The following is a 24,132-nucleotide window of genomic DNA, read 5'->3' as shown; positions in this document are numbered from 1 at the left end:
TGGTCCACATTTTTCATTTGATCACTCTTAAAGTTTTTGCTATCTCTCTGATAGGTTTATTTGAGGTTTTCAGCCTAATAATGGTTTTCTTTACTTTTATCAACATCTCTTTGGATCTCAGATTATGAGTTCCAGTGAAAAGGAATCAAACGCAAGGTCAGTATGTGGAATCAACAATCTTTAATCTGCTTAATTTGTAATGAAATGCTAAGGGAAGATGCCTCACCTGCTATGACCATTAAACTGCTTGCCAGTCAACTTTCCAATAATATTTGAGCATCTACAATCAATCAATCAATCAAGGCTTTATTCACCACATGCAGATTGCCCCTAAATAGGGTCTATGCACAAAAATGGCTGTAATCCCTAAACAGTTAATCCAGAACGTTTGTTAAACCCCTTAAATTCAAGCTGAAAGTCTTGCTGACAGCTGAAAATTCACTGCCCTGGTGTACCGAGGCAAGATTGCAAAAGAGCAAAACTGTCTAAAACATAATAAACAAAAAGTACAGAAAAAAAGTAGTGAAAGGACAGAGTCTGCTTTTAAGGAATGATTTTTAAAGATTAGTCACTGGATTAAAATGCCCTTTAAGCATAGGCTTTATAATTCAGAGAAGATTGCAGACCTGTAGCTATGACAACCCAACAATGCTAAACTCTCCTGTGCACGTCACAATGAGCGCCCAAATTGCTGTGTATCGTAACAAGACACTTTCTGTTCTTCAGAGAGGGTTGGAGTTAACTTTAGAAAATGTGGTTTGGTCTTCGATAATCATTCCCCCCCCCAAAAAAAAAAGAAAAAAAAAATGGAAGCGACTGAATGAAACCTTAGCCTGACAATACTGCTGTATATCCAGACATACAGACATACAATACAGTGGCAGAAATAGAAATTAATATGGAGCCCGTCTTTGGTTTGGGCTGATGAACCACACTGTGAGTTAAATGTCACAGTGAGCAATGTGAGGCATCCAAGAATGGCTTAATGACACTTTGGCATTTCACTGGCCTGGCAGTGATGAGCCTAAACCTGAGCCACAGGAAAACTTCAGCACTGGATTTTCATGCTCATCTATCCTCTAACAGTTATGGTACAAGGCTGGAGAAAACAAACAAGGAAACGCCAACGCCCACCCCACCCTCCCACCGCCGCTTAATATACTCACTTCAGAACAGCAGCGTTGTACATCTTAGAGAAAGCTTGATGACAAGGTCAGTGAGTGCCTTGACTGAACATGATTATTACTGTGCTGGGATGCTCACATATCAACCGACAGTCTGTGGTGTTTGAGCATAATTTCGAAAAGAGAATCTCATTTCATCTGCAAAGTCTGCACTCAGACAAAGAAAAGACAGGCATAATTGAGGTCATGATCTGAGAAAAACGCTGACAACAAATACCCAACAGAGCAGACACACACATACACACACACTCAGAAGATTTTAAAACGGAAACTTTCCAGCTTCTCACGTAATTCCTGTTTGAATTTTGGCGACACAGCAGTTGCCATCATTACTATTGCGCTATTTGTGCTGACACATCTAGACGTGCACTTTAACAACTGACCCGACCAGACATAATGCATTATGACCACCTGCCTAACAACTACCAACTTAGTTTATGTGCTAATGTTGCAGCACTGAAGGTCAAAATTTAGACATAACATAATTTGTCAACAACTGATTGCAACATCCACATTTCTAATTGTTTCATAATCTAAACTTCCTTAAAGTTGTTAAGTGCACAGCAAAGTTCTGAGTCTGCAGTGACATTCACTATTAATGAAACTTTTGCATAAGTCCAATAATAATAATAATAATAATACCAATAGAAATTTAATTTTCCTCAGCTTGAGAAGTTGAAAAGTATGTGTCAACAGTGGCCCAGTTAGAAAGTAACCTCAGGAAACTGTGTGAGAAGAGAAGTAGAGCTTGTTTTCCCCTATTCAGTCACTCAGACCAAGCTGACTGGACAGCAGCTGTCGAGTGAGATGGATGTCTGTTCACTATGAGGGCTGAGAAACTGCTGACAGAGCCTCCTGCTCTCTTACTAAAAAAAAAAGAAAAAAGAGGGCAACAGAGAAAATCATATTTGGAACTGCAGGTTACAACCAGGAAACCGCCAAACTGACTGCATGCATCATTTTTATTAGATTTTAAGAGTTTTACTTTGGATTTGGAAGAGATTTGGGCTTGAACTTCCCTCCATTCAGACTGTAAACTTGGTTTGGCATGTACTCAAAGTGTTAGCAGTCCCTTCATTTATGAGAGTGACATTTCAACACAATGCACTCACGCCTGAATGTTTTCAGAGCAAGAGGTGGGGTACGCGTAGATGCGGTCACAGATCAATGCCACCACCCATACAAATGAGCCTGGGCTGAATGAGAAAGATTAGAGCAATCACTTGGGCACACAGCAGATAGGGCTGACAAGAATGTTTGTGAGCTTTCTGGACATGATGCATTCATGTGTGAAAGGCAAACAGGATTGCTCCACAAATACTAAACAAAGACAAAAGACCCACGTGAAACACAGGATCACATCAATAAACACTCGTCAGAAAAGCATCAACACTTTTTATGGTGAACACGACTGGTATACGCTCACTGGCCACTTTGTTGGGAACACTGTACTAGTACCAAGTTGGATTCTCTTTTGCCTTCAGAACATGATGGAGCCCTCCTTGGATGATGTTTACACCATATTCTGACCCTACCACCCTAATGTGGCAGCAGAAATTGGCAAAATGTTTCCTAATCCGCTGAGTAAATTTTTTAATTTATTATTTATTTATTTTGGTGAACATGTGTGAATTTTAGCCTTAGCTTCCTGTTCTGACAGGAATTGCACTCGATGTGGTCTTCTGCTACTGTACCCATCTGTTCCAAGGTTTGATGTCATTTGTCGTATTTTCAGAGATGATCTTCTGGTTGTAACGAGTGCTTATTTGCATTATCAGCTGGAAGTAGTCTGCCTATTTTCCTCTGGCCAGAGAACTGCTGCTAGCTGGATATTTTCTCTTTCTCAGAACAGCCTGTCTAGCTTCAACAACTATGCCATGATTAAAATCACTTAAGCCACTTTTCTTCCCCATTCTGATCTTCATTTTGAACTCCAGCAGGTTGACCTTGTCTGCATGTCTAAATGCACTATTGCTGTCATGTGATTGACTAATTAGAAACTTCTATTAACAAGCAATCAGACAACTGTAATAAAATATTAAAATGCATATGTTTCATGTTAATTATCCATACCTGTGTTTTCCTATATCCAAGAAGAAAAATAACATATAGCACATGCTCCTGGGTAAAGTGAAAGAGTTTCGTTTGAGCCTAATATTGTGTTGGTCTCCCTTTTGCTTCCCAAACAACCTTGGTTCATCGAGGAATGGACTACATTAGACCACTGAAGGTGTGTAGTGGTATCTGGCACTAAGATGTTAGCAACAGAACTTTTAAGTCGTGTTTGCGAGTCGGGACCTCCATGGATCAGAGTTGTTTGTCCAGCACATTTCTCAGATTCTAGATCACGGTTTCACCACTGTTCCTTCCTTGGAACGCTATTAATAGACCATTGCAAACTGGTAAGACCCCAAAACAGCCACAGTTTTGAAGATGCACCAGTAGTCTAGCCATCCCAGTTTGGCCCTTTTCCAGTTTGGTCAAATCCTTCCGTTTGCCTTTTTTCCTGCTTCTAACACATCAATTTTTGACTAAATCTTTACCTACTACCTAATATATTCCACTCACAAACAGGTACCATAATGCAGAGATAATCAGTGTTGTTCACTTCACCCATCAATGGTCATGTTTTGCCCAATAAGTAAATACTGCAAGACAGTTTGTAACAACATTTTAAAAGGAATCCTATAAAAAAGCTGTTGTGAATCATGCATCAAAATGTATTCATAACTTTGGGAGAATCTGGATATCAAAGATTGGGTTGTCATGAACTCTTTCTGATCTTAAAATAATTCCAGAGGGCCTTGCAGTTGATATGAAAAATCACACCAAAGGCAAGAGCTCCAACTTCATGTCCAAGGTGTAGAGGCAAAAAAGCATGGACATGACTGAGAGGTTCAGGCTCAGTGTCAAACTGCTCTACTGCCGTTTGAGTCACTGTAGCCAAAATGTTACTATTTGTCAGTGCTGGTAAGATAAGTTCATGTCGGGAACCAAGTTGCTTAAAATGATGTGCAAAATATAAAGAAAACCTGCATCCTATGATTGTCTCACAATAAAGCAAAACGAAAGAACAACAAAATAAAGAAAAAAAAACAACAGCTGAAAATAATAAAGAAATATACCAATTATTTAATCTTAGTCTGGGAAATAGAAAAATTTAAACATTATTATAATGTTTTTTATATTTCACAGGATAACCTTTACATTAATGTCACAGAGCGGACAGTAATGATTAAAAAAGGATGGTTCGCTGGTCTGCAACTTAAACACAACATGGGCTACAAAGTATGCCAGTGTGCGTGAGTGTGGGGTGAACAATTTCCCCAACTCTTGTTAAAAGGTCAGCTGGAGTCATTTTGCTTCTCTATTATCACATCCTGATTAGTTAAGACAACTGATGTTGAGTTAGTGAGTCAGTTTAGTTTCTCATGCAGTGTGGAAGTAGCAAGAATCATAGAAACATAGAAAAGTTTTTCACAAGTAAAATCTAACTCACAGTCTAATTACACTGCAGATAAAAGTACAAGTCATACACTGATTTTGACCTATTACTACAAAAATAATATTACTCAATATATCACTGAAGCAGATTGTTAGTCTGTATTTTCTTATATAATTACATTTACATAATTTTTACCATGAGACATTTTCTGTATTATTAGTATTTTATTACAAAATTAACTTAACAAGGCAGCAAATGAGCAGACACAGGGGATGCGATTAATTTAATTAATTAGTACATGCCCTTTTTTGCGAGGCCCCCCTTTGTTTTACAAGAAAAATGTTTGTGCCCCCGGGCGCACGCCCGCGTGCACGCACGAACACATCCTCCAACCACACACACCCATATTTTGCTCCACTGCGGATTATTTCACATGTCAAACATTTAGTAAACAATTAAGCAAATACAAGTAATCAGCAATAAATTAGAGGTAGTAATAAAATAAACTAGGCCTACTAACTAATTTGCGCTACTTCCATAACTACAGGGGTATTTTTGAAAACGCAGCTGTTTCGTCCACATGTAAACGGCGTTTCGAATCACCAAAAACGGAGATTTTTTGCGTTTACGTGTGGACGAGGAATACAGAGTTCGTCATGCAACGTCAAAGGTATGTGCCTTTTTTCACGTCACGCTGTGCGCCACGTTATTGTTTACATGAGATAAATTGCAGAATGGCAGATAGAGACAAAATACTGTTAATCTGACTATCTGCAGGTTTTACACGCTTACATATACACGCAGTTACTGTCCCTCTATTTAGAAAGGCAGAGGCATCACGTTGTGATTATTTTATGTGCAGTTGTTTTTTTCCTGTGTAATAATATTCAACATTGCTATCAATACATTTTTCAAAAAAATGCCTCTGTGCAAAATGGGTTCAAAAACAACTGTAGGATACTGTTTGTCTGTGATTTGAACCGGGGGAACAAATCGTGGCAGAAACGGCCTGATGTTATTTGGATCCCGCTCTAACTTTACTGTACAAAGAGCTAACATCTCCAAAATGTCAGGAGTAGTTAGTCGTTACAACAACTGTTTCTGAACTAAAAATCAAGAATGTGGGATCCTGTTTGTCCGTGATTTAAACAGCCCAGCGCTGCTCCCGACGAAGGGAAAACCAATTCTGCAGGGGAGACCTACCTTGGCACTTGTGCAGGTGAAACCAAAGGGAAAACATGCTTCACCAGATTTTCTAGTCTTTGGCTTAAAATGAAGTTGGTTTGGAAACATATTCAGCGATGCTTCATCTCCTACTTTGCGTTTGTGTGGCCGCTCCGTAGCAGTGTCCAAGCGTTTTTGTTTTTGTTTTCCTTTTCATACCCCCCCCTGCGATGGCTCTGCACCCCCCCCCCTAGTAGGGGTGCAACGATATTCGTATCGATATTGAACCGTTCGATACAGTGCTTTCGGTTCGGTACGCATATGTATCGAACAATACAACATTTGTAATTTATTTTATCAACTTTCCTTCTGACGATGCTGTCTGTGTTGAGCGCTCAGTGAATCTGCGTTCGACTACTCCGCCTAGGCTGCACTGTTGAGCGCAGATCCACTGAGCGCTCAACACAGACAGCATAGTCAGAAGGAAGAGCGCAGGGCAAGCTAGCAAGACAGAAGTTAAGCTCTCCTTGCAACATGGACCTCCCCCATTCAGATCTGGCGTTTGGAATTATTTTGGTTTTCATGTGACGTATGACCCTGAAGGTAAGCGAGTCATGGACTAAAGTAAAACAGTATGTTGGATGTGCCGTGCAATGCTCAATTACATGGGTGGGAGCTAGTGTGTTAGCGTAGTTAGCTCGTTAACGTGTTGGCCGTCTAGCCCCATGCACGGGGCGATCGGCGGTAGCTCGTTAACGGAGATTTGCCGTGTTGTGGCGTTAAGGTCATTTCAACGAGATTAACCTGAAAGCACTAGTGGGAACACAACGAATATGACTGCACATTTACGCCGACATCATCCTAGTGCAAAGACAAATACAACAAGCATGCTACTAACTTTAGCCGAGTCATTTAGACAGCTGTTAGCACATGATTCTCCTTATGCTGCTGAGAATATAGCCCAGAAGAAGCGGATAGTATAGCTTTTATTTTGGAAAGAGACATTTCTCTGTAATAAACTCTCTTTTCCAAAGATGAGTGATTCCTCAATCAGATACAGGGCTTGCAATATCGCTAGCCCGACGTCCTGGGGCTAGCGATTTTTTCAGTCGGGCTACCAAAATCTATCTCTTCCCTGCCCGTCGGGCTATCGTAGAAAGGAAAAATATATGTCAATGCTTTTGCATTCTTTCAGAAATGTAGCTGGGTAATTATGTCATTGGCATCGGTGAGCCACTGTCAATATGTGACATATTGAAATCGCGTTTGAATTTGCGCTTGTTTTTTGCTTTCACTTTGCAATCGTGCGAACTGTGTATAGAGAGCGACAGCACTGATCTGTGAGTGATGAAAATTTGTGCACCAATTCCTCTGACATCGCCTTATTAATCGTTAACTTACTATGCAAACATGACAAGTGAAATCTCCCGCAGCAAGCTTAAACATGTGAGAGGTTGGTCGCGCAGAGAATCGCTGAGCTTATGTGAGTGAGTGTGTAAAAGCATTTCAGTTCTGCTGAGCCAAATAAGACAGGTCGGGGTGAAGAAGTGACAGCCAAAGAAAAGCTTACCACAAAACGGAGAAGTTATGACAAATCAGACTATAAGGCAAAAAGAAAGTGCAGCTTTATGGTTTCATGGACAAAATAATTTCTGTGGCTGCAATATGACGAGCTAAATAACCAGGGCTGCACATAAGTGGTCCGCAGGTGCGCATTCGCTGTCAAAATAAAAAACGCGCACAAGGGTTAGGGTAAAATTTAAAAACTGTACTTTTGAGTTAAAATATATATTTATAATTTTAATAAATGACAAATTAAAAAGGCATGAACATTTTTTTTTGTATCGAAAAAATATCGAACCGTGACACCAAAGTATCGAACCGAACCGAACCGTGAATTTTGTGTATCGTTGCACCCCTACCCCCTAGGGGCCGGGCCCCACGCTTTGGGAAGCTCTGCCTTAAGGTATTGTAGGTACATCAAGGTTAAAAACATTTAAGTTAGTCAATTGCTAGGCAGTTGCTAGGCAACTTTAAATTTAGACCTTTTGTCCCCCTTGCAATTTATGTGTATGAGAGTAAAACTCACCAGGTCTGTTTTGGGCATGTCCTGGTAGTCAGACGAGTAGTATGTTGACGTTTTCGCAAAGCCATTGTCGCCCGCAACCTTTGGAGGCTGAGCATGTTGTCGGTATGTTGCACTCTTTGGGGTCCAGCAGAACAGGCTGATGGACTCACGGACACAGCGCTCAATGTCAATTTCTGCACACCACAAATAACAGGAGACAAACAATATTAAAAAAATGTTACTTGTCAGTGCATGAGGCCCTCCCAGTCAAAGAGTAATATACTTTTGAACAACAGAGTACTCTTCATATACTTTCTGATGGATTTTGTATAAGAAAAATCATATATTCTTTATGCTCACCCAGCTAGCCAAAGAACTGCTGATGTATACATGCAGCCTAATCATGATCAATGCATTTTTTTTTTTTTGCAGTACTTAGCTACTAAGCTGCTCTGTCAGGCTCTAGGACAGAGCATCGTGACACATGGCTAACATAAATAACACGTATCATAGTAAATTATTCATATTTTACTCTAATGTTGTCCTGCCCTTCGGAAAAAGGTGCAGATCCATCAGGTGCAAAACCAATAAACTAAAGAACAGCTTCTACCGCCTGTCAGAACCATTAATGCAAATTAAGAGTGTGAACAGACTTTATTCTGTCGCTGCAATTGACTCTGTTGCTGCCATTCCCTGTGAAATATTTTGGTCCTTCCATTTTCTGTGCAATATTTTGGTTTCTGTGCAATATTCTAGCAGATGTGCAATTACCATCCCCATCCTTAATGGCCATAGCCCTTCCACCCTATTTATTATATTATATTATTGCCCTTGTACATACCCCCCCAGAATGTTTCTGTAACTCATACACTGTGTATATAGTGTACTTCTATTGTTGTACTTAAATTGTTTTTCTTCTTTGTATATTGTTTTCTGTACTTCACACTTTTGTGGTCTTGGTACCTAATTTCCTTGTGAAGGCAAATGCACAATGACAATAAAAAGGTTCTAAGTTCTATTTAGCTTATTATTATAGAATCACTATATTTGACACTATTGGAAATTCTGTGTAGTTCTGCAGGTCTTAAACTGGGCAATTGGCAAAAAAACCCATTTAGAATATAAATATCACTGCTAAATAAAATGCCAAAGCTTTACTATACTCAGCCTGAGAAAACATGAATGTTTGTAGTACTTGCCTTATTAATAGTAGTAAGTTAAGCATTACATGTAAAACAAATCAAAGAACTGCTAATTTCTGCATTCTAAGTTAACACCAACATCTTATTTAAGCAAACTGTTTAACTCCTTTGTAAGAATATGAATGAATTATTTAAAAAAATAAGTGGTTCTTTCTCTCAACTCACATATAAAGCCTGAGAGATTATGTAAATGTAGTGTGGGAGGTTTGGTCAAAGAAGTGAGCAGTTTGACCTTGGCATTTTGCTGCCATTAATAGTCTTAAGTAGTCATCCAGCAGCGCCAGTGGCTCCTTCAGATAATAACTGCCCATCGTTTAGCAGCCGCTTCTCATCTGAGCTCTTGTCTAGCAAAATTTCTACTCTTCCTCCCGATGCCTCTGTACTATTATAAACCCTTTCTGCTTCTTGTGTTGAGAATAGAGAGGATTAGGGAACAGGGAGTCACTGGATTAGCCAAGGATTTGGATAAATTAGGAATTCTTTCCCTTGCAATCTCTTACACTGACAGCCTCTCTTTTTCACCCCTCTTTTCCGTGGCTAATAAGCAAGACTGGCTAATGAGCACTCCTTGCTATGACCTGCACCTGGCCAAGGCTCAAGTGAAACTATATACAAGATATATCTTTTCCCCTCATCTGTCCCGCCGCAGTGTCAAGGTTAGGGGGTTGTTAGCTCTCCTGGGCTAGCACCTCAGAAACTCAGTTACAAGGTCCATTCTGGTGAGGAAAAAAAATGCTCGAGGTCTGAGATTCCTCACCGACAGGCTTGCAGGCAGTTCTGGGAAATGAATTTTCCCTCCCTAGAGCTATGAATGCTGCATCCAATCACTCCTGCTACTAAAAGAGGCAGAAATGAAGAAGAGGAGATTGATAGCTGCTTTAATAAGCCCTGGGCTCAGCTGGGGCATTTTCACACAGCCAATTTTGTTAAGAAGTCAATTTTTCTTTTTTGTCAGAAGAAATTACATTTATGTAATTATGTATAGGTGTTGAGTGTGGGCTGTGACTTGTTGCCACAAATGGAAGAGTAGCATGATTAGTTAAGAGCAACTCAAAGGCCTTTTGGAATTGGACGATAGCTAATGTAAGATGGAACTTACAAGCATGAAGATGAGAGACCAGTCATTTCAAAGAAGTATAGAGCATTTGTTTCAACCCATTATGTTGTAACGAACACACTATGAAATTGATGAAATGATGAATCCCAGTGCATCCCAGGTAGTCCCCAAGTAAGCAATGCACACACACACAGCCGTCCAACTTGATGCCTTCGCTCTCCACGTTCACCAATGACACTGTCGCTAGGGACTCATGACGGGGGACATGGACCCGTACAAAGCCGCGTCATATAACGTGCGGAGGGCGGTGAAAGAGGCGAAGCAGCGCTACGGGAGGAAACTAGAGTCACAACTCCAACAGAGTGACTCTAGGAGCCTGTGGCGGGGACTAAGGACAATAACGGACTATAAAGCACCAACAACCGGTATGACGAACGCGGCCGTGACTCTGGCAGACGAGCTGAACACTTTCTATGCTCGCTTCGAGGCTGCAGCTAAGGTCTCCAACAATGCTAGTGTTAGCGGCGCTAACGGCTGCAGACAGGAAGATACTGCCAGCACCGGAAACGTGCTCGTCATCTCCGAGCATGAAGTAAGGAGAGCCTTCAAGAGAGTGAACACCAGGAAAGCAGCAGGACCAGACGGCATCCCAGGTCGTATCCTCAGAGACTGCGCATACCAGCTAGCTCCTGTGTTCACTGAGATATTCAACATCTCTTTATCTCAGTCGGTGATCCCCACATGCTTCAAAGAGTCCATCATTGTTCCTGTCCCGAAGAAACCCCACCCTGCTTCTCTCAATGACTATCGCCCTGTAGCCCTCACCTCAGTAGTGATGAAGTGCTTTGAACGCCTGGTCAGAGACTTCATCATTTCTTCACTACCAGACACACTGGACCCACTACAGTTCACTTACCATCCAAATCGTTCCACAGACGATGCCATCTCTCATCTCCTCCACACATCACTCACTCACTTGGACACTAGAAGGGGGAATTATGTTAAAATGCTCTTCATAGACTACAGCTCTGCATTTAACACCATAATTCCCTCCACACTCACCACCAAGCTGGAGCATCTGGGACTCAGCTCATCTATGTGTCAGTGGATCTCCAACTTCCGAACTGGCAGACCACAGGCAGTAAGGATGGGCGGACATGTCTCAGCCTCCACCACTCTCAGCACTGGAGCCCCCCAGGGGTGTGTTCTGAGCCCCCTGCTGTACTCTTTGTACACATATGACTGTGTGGCCACTACCAGCTCCACCACCATCATCAGGTTTGCTGACGACACCGTCGTGGTGGGCCTGATCTCTGATAACAACGAGACGGCCTACCTGAAGGAGATTAGGAATCTGGAGAACTGGTGCCAGAGGAACAACCTCCTTCTAAACGTCAGTAAGACAAAGGAGCAGATAGTGGACTTCAGCACTAAGCAGGAGAGGAACTACCAGACCCCCGTCATCAACGAGTGCCCAGTGGAGAGAGTGGACAGCTTCAAATACCTCGGAGTTCACATCACGCAGGACCTGTCATGGTCCTGTCACATCAACACCGTGGTGAAAAAGGCCCGACAGCGTCTCTACCACCTCAGACGCTTGAGAGACTTCCAACTGCCCTCCAAGGTGCTCAGGAACTTTTACTCGTGCACCATAGAGAGCATCCTGGCGGGAAACATCTTAACCTGGTTCGGGAACAGCACCATGCAGGACAGACGAGCTCTACAGAGGGTTGTGCGGTCAGCTGAGCGCACCATCCGCTCCGAGCTCCCTGATCTGCACTCAATCTACAGCAGGCGGTGCTGGACCAAGGCCAGGAAGATCGTGAAGGACCTCAGCCATCCCAACAACAGACTGTTCTCTCTGTTGAGGTCAGGAAAGCGATTCCGCTCCCTGAAGACCAACACAGAGAGACTGAGGAGGAGCTTCTTCCCGCAGGCGATACGGTCTCTCAATCACACCACCACACAGTACTGACCCACACATATGGTTCTTACACACACACTGGACTTTCTGGACTTTGGTTTTGCACAACACTGGTCACTATATTCTTCATTTCCGGTTAATACTTGTACAGCTGCTGTTATTGTGTATATATTTATTTATATTTAGATTTCTTCATACATTCTTATATAGTTCTATATTGTGTATTGTGTATTTTGTTGTACAGTTATTTTATTTTCAACTTTAATTTATATATTTATCTTTATCTTATTCTTCCCAGTTAAATTTACCCTTCATTCTAATTTGTGTTGTACAGTTATTTCATTTTTAACCTTAATTTATATTTTATTCCTTCCTAGTTAAATTTACCCTTTTTAATTTTTCATATTTATTTCCTATCTTATTCATAGCCTTTTCCTTTTTTTGTTCTCTTTAGGTCACGAGCAGTTGTCCAAGCATTTCACTACATATCGTACTGTGTATGACTGTGTACGTGACAAATAAAATTTGAATTTGAAATTTAGTTCACCACTGTTCCTTTCTCGGATCACTTTTGATAGATGCTGACCCAGTCAACTAGCCATCACAATTAGGCCCTTGCAAAACTCGCTCAAATCCTTGTACTTGCCCATTTCTCCTGTTTCTAACACATCAAAATGTTCACTTGTTCGTTATTATCAGTAACCAATATCTCAGTATACAATTTAAACTGAGATATTGGTTGACTGTATCTGTGAATCCTGCATCAAAACTTATTCATAATGTTTGCAGAATACAGTGGGGCGATCGTGGCTCAAGAGTTGGCAGTTCGTCTTCTAACCTTCTAATCGGAAGGTTGCCGGTTCGAGCCCCGTTGTGTCCTTGGGCCCCCTGACCACTGGTGGTGGTCAGAGGGCCCAGTGGTGCCAGTGTCCGGCAGCTTCGCCTCTGTCAGTGCGCCCCAGGGCAGCTATGGCTACAATGTAGCTTGCCATCACCAGTGTGTAAATGGGTGGATGACTGACTGTAGTGTAAAACGCTTTGGCGTCCATAGGGACTAAGTAAAAGCCCAATACAAATACAGGCCACTTACCATTTACAGAAATCAAAGATTGGGTTGTCATGAACTATTTTTGTTCTTAAAATGTAACATGATTCCAGAGGGCCTCACGCTCATATAAATAATCACACCAAAGGCAAGCCTCCAGAGGCTTTCTGTTTATGCCTGATGGGTCAGAGCCGCTGCTTAGGCTGCTGCCCCCGCGACCCGGCCCCGGACAAAGCGGATGAAAATGGATGGATGGATGGATGGATGGGTCAGAGCTCTTCTGGTAGTGCAATGACATCTACACAATAGTGAAGTAGTGTAGTTTATTATTGTGATTACTTAATGTACACTTATAGCAGTTGCTTAGGTCCATGATTTACACTGTGAGTATATAGCTGTAAGTTGTTCAGATATCATTATTGGAAAGTTTGCATAATTATTTCTTTACCCAGTCAATATATGTCACTACTTACCCACCATCTCGCACTAAGAAATCAATCTTAGCTGATCTGAAGTGTTCAGTATTACTGGTATTATTCAGTATTAGATTTAGAAGAGTTATAGAAGTGCCTATCTTGTAAAGACAGCTCAGTATTGACAATAATATCCTGCAAACAAGTGAGCTCACTCCAAGTTGTGTCACAAGAATGAGAAGGATTCTTCAAATGGTTTGATTGATTCACAAGAAGCAACAGTGCAATCTGTCTGAGATATTTGGCTGAAAACAGAAGAAATACTTTTGAGAAGTAAAGCCTTGATTTCTTTTCTTAGACTTTTAGAAGTCTAGAAAATTAGAAAATCAAATCTAAACAAGGTATAAAAATGTTTAGTTTTGAATGAATCAAATGAACCAATTGCAATTGTGGCTACAAAGTCAGGCTGCACTTGACACACAGAAATATTGAGACAAAAGAAAAGCAGTGAAAGACAGTGGCTCAGATATTGCTGATTGGTCACTTCATTAGGTACATTCAACTGTTTATTAATGCAACTATCAAATTAGCCAATTACAGTGCACCAACTCAATTTCATCATGTAGACATGGTTGAGCTGATCTGCAGAAGTTCATAGTGAGTATCAGAATAGGGAACAAAGGTGGTTTAAGTCACTTCAAATGTAGCATTGTTGTTGTTCCTAGACGTGCTGGTCTGAGTATTTCAGAAACTGCCGGTCTGCTGCATTTTCCCACACAATCCTCTCTAGTGTTTACAGAGCATAGTCCAAAAAATAAAAAAGATATCCAGTGAGCAGCAGTTCTCTGGCTTTATGGTACCAGAGGCCAGATGAGAATGGGCAGACAACTTCCATCTGGGAAGGCAAAAATAACTCAAATAACCACTTGTTACCTGCCACCTGAGTGGTGTTGATGATCATGTTCATCCCTTAATGACCACAGTCTAACCAACTTCTGATGGCTGCTCCCAGGAGGATACTATGCCATGTCACAAAGCCCAAATCATCTCAAACTGGTTTCTTGATCATGACAATGAGTTCACTGTACTCAAATGACCTCCACTGTCACCAGATCTCAGTCCAATAGAGCACCTTTGGGATGTGGTGGAACGGGAGGTTCACATTATGGATGTGCAGCTGATAAATCTGCAGCAACTGTGTGATCCTTTCACGTCAATATGCACCAAAATCTACAAGGAATGTTTACAACCCCTTGTTGAATCTATGGCATGAAGATTTAGGGCAGTTTTGAATTTTAAAAATGGAGTCCAACTACCAAAGTGTACCGGTAAATATAGCCAACGCATGTTCACATAAGCTACAATGCAGCATATTCTTTAATGTTTTTTTGTTTATGTTTTAAATATACTATAATCTATGTTTTCTGAGAAGTCACAGCCTTCAAAATTATCCAGCTAGTTAATCATGTAAGTGGGACAATTTTTTTTTTTTTTTTTTTAAATCTGACTTATTTTTACAGCATGAAGTTTTTATACAAACCGACTAGCTGCCCACAGCCTGTCAGTCTGTGGGCTGCTAATTGCATACTGGTACCAGTTGGAACAAAATTATATAACAGCATTATTTATTTTATTTTTGGTTCTAAAATTAAATAAGTAGCGTTGGTAACTCACATAGAAACTTATCCATGCTGAAAGTACGTCTAGGAAACGTAACTTTCAGCAGGATTCCTCATCCATAAATTCAGATGTACATCCATTAAGATACTTTACTTACTATCCAGTACCACCTTTTCATTTTTTTTATACTATTTTAAATAGCTCCACATCAGGCGATTGGGCTCATCCTAAAATGTAAATGAAAATGTAATTTGTAACATGGCAAATTTGTCCTAGAGACATTGTTTTTTCCATCCTCTACATCTCCTTCTACTAACGTTCAAGGTGTCTGTCTGTGCTGTGTTTCCATAAGCAGTTTCAGTAAGTCATGGTTGTTTTTCTCAGAGCTAAACATCTATAAGTAGAGCTCATCAGTTCTGTGCCCATCTCGGCTCATTGAAGCAAATGCTAATGTCCCGTGAAGGCAAATGCCTCTGCATCATCAGTAGACACACGGTTCCCCCTTCAGCTGGGGAGCCTCTCTGGGCCATTGTGAATCAATGATGTCTCCAAACAGGACAGAGTTTTATAGATTACCTGAGGATACGAGACTAATCAAATGGGAATCACAGAATCCGATTAATTGCAAACAAATGGGAAGCTGAGATCAATGTCCCGCTCCGAGTCTAAATGTTGCACAGCAGGTCACCTATTTCACATGTTATGTTATACTCTGATATATACCTACTCAGTTAAATCATTCACAACACTTAAAAGAAAACTATTCAGGGTCCTTTATCCCTTTGTCTTTTTTTAATCTGGAGACTCAAACAGGCGTTTTGTGGAGATAAGTCTGTATTTGCATGTATGAAGATGACTTACAATACACACCACATGATTTAACTGACATCATGAATACTTGAAAACATGACAGATTTTTCTTTGAATCTAGACCTCCCTTCTTTGTTGGAAAATTTACAACTACAGACTTCCTGTGTCATGCATAATAGGCTTGTCACTGAGAATTAATGTCTCTACTCCTATTTACTACCAAGAAAGAGGAAAAGAGAGGAGTGTGTCTGAACCATTTAAGGGCTACTGTCTTGCAATATTATCTTGACTGTTAATTTTTATTCTGGTAGCTGCGTATTTGAACAGAAAGGCAAAAGACTTTTTTTTTTTAAATTTCACAACTAAATGTCAAGTCTGCTTATAGATCTCTCCAATGTTCATCCAACTCACTGAATCTCAGAATAAGTCATATGTGTAATGTAAGCTCTCTGGGTTCACAGTCATAGTCACGACCACTAAGTATAGGCTTCCATCATGCACAAGCTAAAATTAACAAAATGAACAGAAATCAGTGAAGTGGAGATTACACGAATGCTGCAAAGTAGCTTTCAGTAAACTGCATGATGGTTCAGCCTGAAGTTATTTAAATTAATCTAATATCTAAGAGAGTTTAAACATATGCAGTAAAATATGTAATATTCGATACTGCATCCAAACGATTCTGTAATTTATCCTTCCGTGTGTGCTGCAGAAGCTGGACAGACTATTTGTCTTCTCTTATAATGTCCAGCCAGCAGCATGGTATATATTTTCTGCCTCCATACATGCAGCTCCTGTAGTTACAAAAATGTGACGCATGTGGACTCTGCTCTGAAACAAATGAATGTGAGCTTCAGTTGTATGAGGACACCAATTCTGCACGCCTGATGGCAGAATGGAGCAGGTGCGGTACACAAATCACAGGATGTCTACCATAACTCACTATGTGTGCGTGTGTGTGCGTGCACGTGTGCGTGCGCTTTCATGAACATGAACGTGGTGAGGGAAAGCACACACTGACCTTCAAAACCATATTTTTTTCATCAATTGCTGAGAAGCACTATTAAAAAGAACTTCAAACATAACGCTAAGCCTTTGTTTCTGTTCATGTTCTCTGCATTTCCCTCTATGCTATTTACTATATTTTACACGTTCATAAAATGTATGATTTAAATGCTCACATCTATAAATCACTTGTTATTGTATTTCTGAAGTAAAAACTAAAACCTCCTTTGATGTTGTGATGATTTATCATAACAATTATTTAGCTGCAGTTTTCATTCTTACAAAATAGGAAGCTCAATGTGTCCTGCACTGTGTCATCACTTGCTGTCAGAGCTGATAGCAGTCAACTTTTCAACCTGCTAACACACTTGAAACCAGGGAATAGACCATCACATATTCTGCACTATGATTCATAAATGTTAAGAATTCAGTTTTTGTTGCTCAAGAGACTAAATTTTGAATTTATTGTAGCTTCCTCTGAAATAATACTGCAGTCTTTGTACAAATACTTTGTTTGCAGCAGCCTACAATGCTGGACTTGCTTTGAATTAAATGCTAACATGCTAAAGTATTTTGGTACACTGCTGTTAAAGACACACTGTACACAGGTCAGCAGACCAGATGCTTGTACTTGTTCCAAAGATGGACAGCAAATTAAGAGGTGAAAGAGTTTTTGCAGCTGTGAAACGACATCAGGCAAGCTCCTTCACTTCTGTCTTTAAATCTCGCTTACAAACACCCTTCTATTTCTTGCCTTTCGACCCACTGTGAGATGTTGACTGTGACTTTATTTCACTTTTTATGTACGCCTTTATTGTTAACGTCTACAGTTCTTATATGTCCCCGTATCTTTTTACTGTCTGGTCTGTATTTGTCTTTTATGTTGTGTTTTGGGTTTTGTTTTTTTTAGTCAGTCCTGCTGTTGTTTACTTTGAGTGCTTTTTAAATAACGTGGTGTGGTATGGTAAAATATAAAGATATGATGATTGCTGGCTTTTGCACTGGACTGCACTAACATTTGATAACCTCCCCCTAAAAGCACAGACAAGTTTAATGGGGATTTTTCACAAATGACAGGTTTGAAGCTTTAAAGCAGTGAAATTTTAACCTGATAGTGGGGTTAGTAGAGACAAAGCACCAAAGTTAGAAGGATTCATCATGTTGAAATATCACAGTCTTGACCATTACGGTGGACTGACAGACCCACAATGGCATCTCAAAAGCCACACTACTGTGGGGCTAAAGAAAGAACAATAAATCCATTGAAGATAGACCCATGCTGTCTTAGAGGTGATAAATATTGTGCTGAAGTGTGCAGAACTTAGGAGTCTGTCTTTGTAATGTATATAAAACTATTGTGAGTAGGGACCAGATTGTGGCTCGAAGCTTAAGTAAACAAGTCCTGTTTGAGGTCATGCAGCAGCCTAGATTTCAGTCCTAATATAGTTTAGAGTGCCAGATACTACACTGTAACTACCTAGGTATACACAGGCTGCGCTAATGGGGCTGGCAGTGATATACAGAAACAAGCTGGCAGGAGAAACAACTCCAAGGAAATCTTGCCAGAGAAGCTGACTGCAGCTCTAGGCCAACATATTTTACCTTTATAAGGAGAACTGGATCTCCTTTTGCCTTCTGCCTCAATCACATGAATCTCCTGGACTCGGGCAGTAAAACAATGACGTATTGCAACCACTAAAGTTTGTAGAAGATGGGGCTCAGTTTACAGTCAGCTCCAGTGTCCCTTTTGGACAAATTGTTCCTGTCTCTATTGTTTTTTTTTTTTTAATCCCAAAGTCATTTTGCCTTTCAGCAAGAAAAAAAAGGGCTAAGCACCATTTGGAAATATAGTTTTAAAGGAAATTGTTTGAGCTATCCCCCAGGTGAAACTTATATTCTGAAGACATGCATTAAGAATGCCGCTTGCTGACTTTATGTCACCGATACTTTGCTAAGTAATCGCTTTGTGAAAGTGAAAAGGAGCAGTAAAGTGGATGCATAATCAGAGACACTGTTAGGACTCGTCACTGTACGGCAACATGCAGTCAACGGAAACAGCAAAATCCCAAATGCACTCTGTCACTGTCTGCCCATAACACATTTATAACTCTGACCTGGAGTGAGTCTGTGAAAAGAATTGAATACATTTAACCAACATGGTTAATAAGTATGCATATCCATTAAGCCTGTATGAACAGAACAAACCCGCTTAATTCCTCCCTGATTTGTTGGCCCTCCTCCTGCTTCGTACAAGAAAGGAGTTGGAATTGCTTCTTTTGTCTGTAAAACACTGAAATCTGCAGGGATTAACAACGATACTGCAAAGTTAAAAGACTAAGTATTTGCCATCCCGACTTTTCAATATTTCCTCCTCCTATGTCTCATTCTTGCTGCTGCACTGACAATGGTGCTTAGGTGGTGTAATGAGGTATTAACGAATTTGAAATGTCTGTCCACGTGCAGGTGTATGCATTCAATTCCTAATTCTTTTGCCTTTTGTTCTTTTTTTTGCATTTCAGTAAATATGTCTGTCTCTTTGCTTTCTCAAAGAAGGAAGGGGCCTCAGGCAACATGCTACTCTCACATCGCTATCGCTGACTTTATTTGTTTGTATCTACCTGGAATTTTGCAATTGCTCATTTAATGATATCATACAAGAGATGCTAAGACAAAAAGAGTTTAAACTCTGAATGAAGATGATGTAAATGATGAAGAAGCAAACAGGCTGCGAGCAGACTAATTCCAGGGCGCAGCAATTGACTGTTCAGTAGATGCAGAGCAGAGCGCGGCAGCGCCGGGAGCACATCAAGCAGCGAGTATGTCTGTATAAGAGTGCAGAGCTGTCTGCTTTGAGGATATCATTAACTCAGACACATGAGCGCACATAAGTACTCTGAGAAACTGCCTCCTAGAAATGCACGCTTCTTTAAGATGGAAACACTTCGAGTGAGATTTTAAAAAAGGCAGAAAAAAAGTGTTTTTGTTTGACTTTTCTTTGCTTACATGAGAGATTTTAAAGCTTTTCGGGAAACTCTCATATATACTGTTTGGCTGTAGGTAATTAAGTAACACTTGTATGGAACAGAATTGTAAAGAGGGAATAGGGAAAGTCTGTGTAAATACACGGATGTGCATACCAGATGATGTTCTTACCTGGCAGGTCGGAGAAGAGCAGGATGCATTCATTGAAGCCATTAGCCAATAGGCGGTCCCTGAGTTGCTGCAATATAGCTACGCCAATACAGAATGGGAATGAGGAGTTACCCAGGAGCAATGTGTCCCACAGGTGGAAGATCTTGTGCAGTGGAAAAACATCTGTATTGTGGGTACATAAAAAAAAAAAAAAAAAAAACACAACAAAGACAAGATTTTACAAAGTAAGTGAATATGAGAGTGCCTGAAAAGAAACATGCCTCCAGAGATGCTCGATGGGATCCTGCAAATGGGACAATACCATGTAGCATGCACACAGTGAGAAATAGATAATCAGTTTGTGTATAATGAGGATAATTTGCATGTGCACAGTGCGTTTACTTAACATGGCTTTATGGGTTTAAAACGGGGAGCTCACTAAACAAAACTGTGCACTGTCAATGCTGCCTGGAGGGATATTTGATGTGGGGGAGGCAGCTGGAAAAATGTTTCAAGGTGGGTGTTGTTGTGGAAAAATGACAGGAAGAACATCAGGGGGCTGAGGAGCTTTAGAGCAAGAAACCTGCACAGGTTATTCCAAGCCAAATAAAACCACATCCTGATAATACGTCTCAGAGCAGTTATTATTTCAGTCACATTACTCTCAGTGTTTTAAAATTTAAGGTTTCCCTTCTGTATAGATTTATGCATGGGAACCAGCATTGTCCACCTGTTTATATCATCTCGGGGGTTTGTTAAGGTGGATACTAGGCAAGCTGACATGCGTGTGTGTGTGTGGGCAAAATGTGACTGTGGTGAGAGCTGTGAAAATGCCTCGGAGGATCTGCACCGCATTAGCAGTCAGCCGAGTTGGCCGGTGCATGTGAGTGACAGTCAGTGTGTCTGTGTGTGAATGGAAGATGACCCTCCAACCTTGTCTCATATTGGATCGGGGACATTAGCAGTCAGAAGGGCACACCTCGTGAATACTGGACTCACACACAGCCTCAGGGGGAGGATAAGGGTTAAAAGGGTCACAACTCACACTTCCCACACCAGAACTGGTATCTGTGTGTGTGGTTTTAACTGAAGATGTATCACCGAGCAAGGTGAAGGGTTCAAAAACATCAGTGGATAGTGCACATGCAGACTAATCTGGCTTCAATTAGTGTAAATTACAAGTTGTGTAATGTCTGTAACAGTCTGCACACTACCACAGCTCTAGTGTAACGATCAAAATTTATATCGACAAGGTAGCAAGTTATTAAAACAGTTGCTGTAAATGACGGTTTGCCTAGAGGGAAACAGGTTAATTGCATATCATTTAATTTTGGGCCCCTGTTAATATGATCTTTTTTCTGCGCTATACCTGCACTCAGTGAAAGGATCAAAGTGTAATGCTGCCATCCGCTGACAAACCTCATGCTGGGAGCATGCCAAATCCCCACCCCCCACAAAAATGTTTGAAAAAATGTCCCTTTAATAATAATGATGATAATAATATATATGTTTGATGCTACACCGGTAAAGGAAGCATACATATCACAACTAAAACACAAAGATATCTGCCAACCACCTGCATCACTGTGAAGACTGCAACCTGCTAATTTTACACTAAAAATGATTTTTATGAACATTTTCTTTTCCTTTTAATCTAATGCTTAATATTGCTGATCTAAATATCTACATCTAGATCATCCCAAAAGGCTAATAAGACTCCAATCATTTGGCAGTAGTTCACTGGTTGATAAGTTATGCATTTCTTTTGAAGTACATCAGAAAGTGAGTTTTCACCTTCTCTGTACTTGTTGAAGTTTTACAAAGGCCCCTTTATCATGAGGCCAACTTCAAAAACATCCAGATCAGCACTATCAAAAATTTTAAGACTATAATAACTTTCCAACCCTCTCAAAGTACAAGTTTATAAGGCCACATCTGCAGTAATATGACTTTCATATTAATTTTAAACGATCTCGGTCCAAATTAGCACTTCAGGACCCTTTTCTGAAATAATGCCCATACATACTAATGCATACAGTATAACACATCTTCGGGCATGTGTGAGCTGGTCTGAACAGAAAGTGGACGATTAGTTGCTTTGTTTTTCAGGGAAGCGCATGTAGTGACTAACAAGGGTTTGACCTTAAAGAAAGTGACTTAATCTTGTGTTTGTGTGTACAGAAGGGCCAGATGTGTTAAAAGCATTAGCAAACTATTAGCAAATAACGTTTCTTAGGTGGTGTCCTTTGCATATTTATCCATGCTTGCAGTGTATGCACAGTAAGTACACACCCTTGTCATAGTGACCAGAGGAGACAGTAGATGTCCCCAAGCTCCTCAGACATTGTTTCTGATGTTTTTGATTCTTTAGGAAGTAGGGCTGTGCGATATGACCAAAATCTCATATCCCGATATAAGAATTTTATCGTCCCGATAACGATATAAATCACAAAAATGTAACATTTTCTGTAAATTCTGTGAATCTCGGGCAGCTCGACTTGCGGGAAGTGTTTTCAGCTGCGCGTCATGTAGCTGGAGTCGAGTGTTTTACCAGATGCATGAAACGATACATTTTTAGACACAAGTTGTAACGGCCGCCGTTTTCTTTGTGAGTATTTATTACACGGCGTGCTGTGGGGAAAAGCCTGTTCTAACGTTTGAGTCTAAGGTTTACTTTTTAGCACCTGGTGGCTCTTTTTTATTTCTCATCCGTAAATAATCTTCTCTTTCACGTGATTCCGTTTATTTTGAAAAGTCTAAACAGGATCTTGAGCTTTATTGTGAAAGGTTTATGTGGAACATAAACAAGCGGAATCGCGATGGTGTTACCGTCGTTGTTGCTAACGACAACGCATAAAAATAGGCGCTTGTCCGTCAGTAGTGTGGTTATATTAAATCGTCGGGATTTATATTAGAGAATGTTTCTGACGTTATATTGTTGTCTTTTGTTGCAGACACCAAGTGCCGAGGTCCTGCCTCAACCTCCTTCAGACCAATTGGTGAGTGACACACCCACTTCATTCTTCCAACAGGTTACACATTATTTTTTTGTATTTGGCATCAAGTATATGTGTCAGTTGGGCCTAGTGCATAAATGAAATGCACTTTAATTGTACTAAAACAATCAGTTTTAGTCGAAGTTAACCAAAACCAACATTAGCATTAGGATAAAGTAATTGTCTATACCATTTGTTAGTCCAAACTTTCCCTTAAAGCATCAGCTTGATCCCGACAAAATTTGATATTTTTGTCGTTTTACACATGTTTTTGTCAAAATAAGCTCCCGCTGATCAGTTTACATGATTTAATTTCTGGGGAAATAGATGGCTTTACATCAGTGTTGGGTTTAGAGCTTTTATTGACAACAGCAGGAGAAGTTAGAAGTCAGGAATGTGAACTCTACACATGTTCAGTCGTCATGTCCTCATATTGTTTTAAGCTGTGAAGGACAGGAGTGTGTTTCAGTTGCCTTCCTCATGTGGTAGGCCCAACAACTCTAGTGTGTGTTACACTGTCCTCATATCGTTGGGTAGCAGAACTGTACAGTGTTAAGTGTCTATAGAATCTGGTATAAGGAAGTCAGATTCTTCTGTAATAATATTCACTGATACAAATATGATCTGTAGTTAATTAAATATAAGAGAAAGAGAGAAGTTTAAGAAATTAATATAGCCACTGCAGTGACCATCAAAACGATGAAAAAATATTGCTGTAAACAGTTTATTTTGCGACACCACGAAACAAACGATAGCGTAAAATGAAACGATAGACGTTTTTATATTGTCATCCGATATATATCGTTATATCGAACAGTCCTATTAGGGAGGTTAGATTCTTGTTTTGTTTTTTTACTCTACCACCTGCATCCTTGGTGCCCTTAAAACTGGAAGAAACTCAGAGGTAAGATGGATTATACAAAATCCAAATCCAGCCCACCAAAACAACGTAGAGATACCATTAATAAATATAGAAGAGTTTTTTTTAAAAAAAGCATCATGCTCTCCTCAAGGTTCTCTTGAGGGAGGCAAGCATGCCGATAATTGTTAATGCATTTTTTATCATT

At 40.3% G+C, this 24,132-nt stretch overlaps 1 protein-coding gene across 2 annotated transcripts in view; it reads right to left on the bottom strand.

Annotated features, from left to right (window-relative positions):
* tbck (TBC1 domain containing kinase) overlaps positions 1–24,132 on the bottom strand; it is a 57,820-nt gene that overhangs the window by 16,822 nt on the left and 16,866 nt on the right. For both annotated transcript variants that reach the window (XM_085409746.1, XM_085409747.1), the window contains exons 22-23: positions 20,091–20,252; positions 7,883–8,055 (exon numbers count right to left, since the gene is read on the bottom strand). In XM_085409746.1, coding sequence (XP_085265872.1) covers positions 7,883–8,055; positions 20,091–20,252 — 335 coding nt within the window. The remainder of the gene's footprint in view (positions 1–7,882; positions 8,056–20,090; positions 20,253–24,132) is intronic.

Source organism: Rhamphochromis longiceps, linkage group LG6 (assembly GCF_057381845.1).
Source record: "Rhamphochromis longiceps isolate RC_006_pf linkage group LG6, R_longiceps_female_GT1.1, whole genome shotgun sequence".
In the NCBI taxonomy this organism is placed as follows: domain Eukaryota; kingdom Metazoa; phylum Chordata; class Actinopteri; order Cichliformes; family Cichlidae; genus Rhamphochromis; species Rhamphochromis longiceps.
Note: the sequence above shows the minus strand (reverse complement) of the source record. Positions and strands in the feature narration are given on the sequence as shown.